This window comes from Danio rerio, chromosome 21 (assembly GCF_049306965.1).
Source record: "Danio rerio strain Tuebingen ecotype United States chromosome 21, GRCz12tu, whole genome shotgun sequence".
Taxonomy (NCBI): domain Eukaryota; kingdom Metazoa; phylum Chordata; class Actinopteri; order Cypriniformes; family Danionidae; genus Danio; species Danio rerio.
In genome coordinates this window covers 744,446-747,500 of record NC_133196.1, presented here as the reverse complement: position 1 = coordinate 747,500, position 3,055 = coordinate 744,446, and the positions used below count along the sequence as shown (strand labels likewise).

The window sequence follows — 3,055 nt, the reverse complement described above, 5'->3', positions numbered from 1 at the left end:
ACCCGTCACACACTGCACATCACTATCTTAAATTATAGTTCTGTTGCTCTGCATGTTACCATTAGTGTGCATCACGTTACACGTTTGTGTGTGTGTGTGTGTGTGTGTGTGTATGTGTGTGTGCGTGCGTGCGTGCCTGTGTGCGTGCGTGTGTGTGTGTAATCTCATTCATAAACTGAAGTTAATAAACCTATGTTCTCAGGCAGGTTTTGCTGGATGATTGATGTGTTCCTATGCAGTTATTATAGTTAACGAAATCTACACACACACACACACACACACACACACTAAAACATTTGAGATAGATTACTGATGAAAAAATATATCAACATATGTTACAATAAAGGGCGGCACGCTGGCTCAGTGGTGTCGCACTGTGGCCTCACAGCAAGAAGGTCGCTGGTTTGAGCCTCGGCTGGCTCAGTTGGTGTTTCAGTGTGGAGTTTGCATGTTCTCCCTGTGTTGGCGTGTGTTTCCTCCGGGTGCTCCGGTTTCCCCCACAGTCCAAACACATGCGCTATAGGGGAACTGATCAACTAAACTGGCTGTAGTGTATGAGTGTGTGTGTGTATGGGTGTTTTCCAGTGATGGGTTGCAGCTGGAAGGGCATCCGCTATGTAAAACAGTCCACATTTCATTCAACTGTGGCGACCCCAGATAAATAAAAGGACTGAGCCGAAATGAAAATGAACGAATAATTAAATGACTGAATGCACACACACACACACACACACACACACCCATACACACTCATTTACACACACCCATACACTGCGGCCAGTGTAGTTGATCAGTTCCCCTATAGCGCATGTGTTTGGACTGTGGGGGAAACCGGAGCACCCGGAGGAAACCCACACCAACACGGGGAAAACATGCTAACTCCACACTGAAACACCAACTGACCCAGCCGGGACTCGAACCAGTGACCTTCTTGCTGTGAGGCCACAGTGCTACCCCCAAAAAACTATTATTTGAAATATAAACGTCTAACTTTTACACAATAATATTTGCCCCAGGGGTGCACAGCCTGATATTACTGTCACGGATGTTGTTGCAGTGATGTTAAGATGTCAGCGTGTGTGAAGTGTAAATGAAGTGTGTGTGCTGTGTTGTGTTGTTTCAGACGCGGATGATGCTGTTGGGTTCTTCATCGCATCCTCTTTCCTCACTGGAGTCGTTCCTCTACAAGACTCTGTTTGTGCGTCCGCTGACTGACCTCAGTGCAGAACACACACACAGCAAACACAACGGCTCCGTTCCTGAGCCCACAACAGCACAAACACACACCAAAGAAGCAGAAGCCAGCAAAAAGACCAACTGAACTGTGTGTGTGTGTGTGTGTGTGTGTGTGTGTGTGTGTGTGTGTGTGTGTGTGTGTGCGTGCGTTGCTGCGTGCGTGCGTGCGTGCGTGCGTGCGTGCGTGCGTGCGTGTGTGTGTGTGTGTGTGCGCGCTTATGCACGAGTGTGTGTGCTGCCATGCATTTACACACATGTGCATGCATGAGTGTGTGTGCAAGTGTGTCCAGGTATGCGTGTGTGTATGCATGAGTGCGATTGAATGCATGTGTGCACATGAGTGTGTGTGCAAGTATACACTGTGTGAGCGTGCCTGTATGTAAATGCATACGTGTTCATAAAAGTGTGTGTGTGCATGCATGTTCACGTGAATGTATTTGCGTGTGTGTGTGTGTGTGTGTGCATGAATGCTTATGCACATGAGTGTGTGCATGCATGCATTTACACACATGTGCATGCTAAAGTGTGTCCAAGTTCGCATGTGTGTGTATGCATGAGCGCGATTGTGCATATGAGTGTGCTTGCAAATGTGCGTGCGTGTGTGTGCGTGCATACATTTACTTGTGAGTGTGCATGTACATTCATAACTGGGTGCGACTGTAAGGGTGTTTGTGTGTGTGTTTGTGTGTGTGTGTGTACGTGTACATGTGCAAGTAAATATATTTGCATGTGTTTGTGAGTGCGTCCCATGATGAGTGTGCTTGTGTGAACATGCGTGCATAAAAGTGTGTGTGTGCATGCATGTCCATGTGAATATATGTTCTTGCATGTGAATGTGTGCGTTTGTGTGTGTGTTTATGTTTGTGCGTGCATGTGCTCTTGTGCGTGTGTGCATGCATGGTTTGTTCACGTGTGCGTGTGTGTGTGCGCACATGCATGCATGTGCAAGTGTATGTATTTGCGCGTGTGTGTGTGTGCGCATGCATGAATTTACATGTGTGTGCGTGTGTGTGTACCCCGACGTGTGATTGTGCTTATGTGTGTATATGCATTCAATCATGCATAAGTGTGTGTTTGCATGCATGTTCACATGAATGTGTGTGTGTGTGTGTGTGTTTGTGTGTTTTTGCGTGTGTGTGTGATTCTGATGTAGCAGAGACTCTCCTCTATTTCCTGCACCTGATCTTTTACTGCACAGACACTCTTTTACCTGATTTCTGATGCTGTGTGTATATATTTGCTCTTGATTGACAGAACCTCTCTTCTTCTCTCTGCTGTAATGGGGACGGGGATATTTTATTATCAGATTATTTATACTGCATTTGTGAATGCAACAAAAGAGTGTGATAATGCTGAAATCTATTTTACTGTAAAGATGTTTTGAATGCAGAAATAATGGAGTATAATTGACGATCGCCTCTGCCTGGTTTATCTTCAGTGTGTGTGATTTCTGCTCATAATGACTGCTGATGATGATGATGATGATGATGATGATGATGATGGAGTGTACAGGAGGATACCGGTAAGTTAAGCTCTGTGTTTACATGTGCACCTTTATGGTACTGGGTTTGCACTCGTTACAACCGAGCTCTGCAGAAGAGCATCTCTGAACACACAACACGGCCAACCTTGAGGCGGATGGGCTCCAGCAGCAGAAGAGCACACCGGGTGCCGCTCCTGTCAGCTAAGAACAGGAAACTGAGGCTACAATTCACACAGACTCACCAAAACTGGACAATAGAAGATTGGAGAAACGTTGCTGCTCTGATGATCATCCTGCCTTGTATCAGTGGTTCAGGCTGGTGGTGGTGGTGTAATG

At 46.2% G+C, this 3,055-nt stretch overlaps 1 protein-coding gene across 1 annotated transcript in view; it reads left to right on the top strand.

Moving 5' to 3' along the window:
* Positions 1 to 2,646, top strand: part of tmem38b (transmembrane protein 38B) — a 25,164-nt gene extending 22,518 nt beyond the window's left edge. Inside the window, 3 exon segments of the mRNA NM_200176.1 lie at positions 1,124 to 1,376; positions 1,429 to 1,719; positions 1,834 to 2,646. Coding sequence (NP_956470.1) covers positions 1,124 to 1,321 — 198 coding nt within the window. The 3' untranslated portion in view covers positions 1,322 to 1,376; positions 1,429 to 1,719; positions 1,834 to 2,646.
* The last annotated feature ends 409 nt before the right edge of the window (positions 2,647 to 3,055 follow it).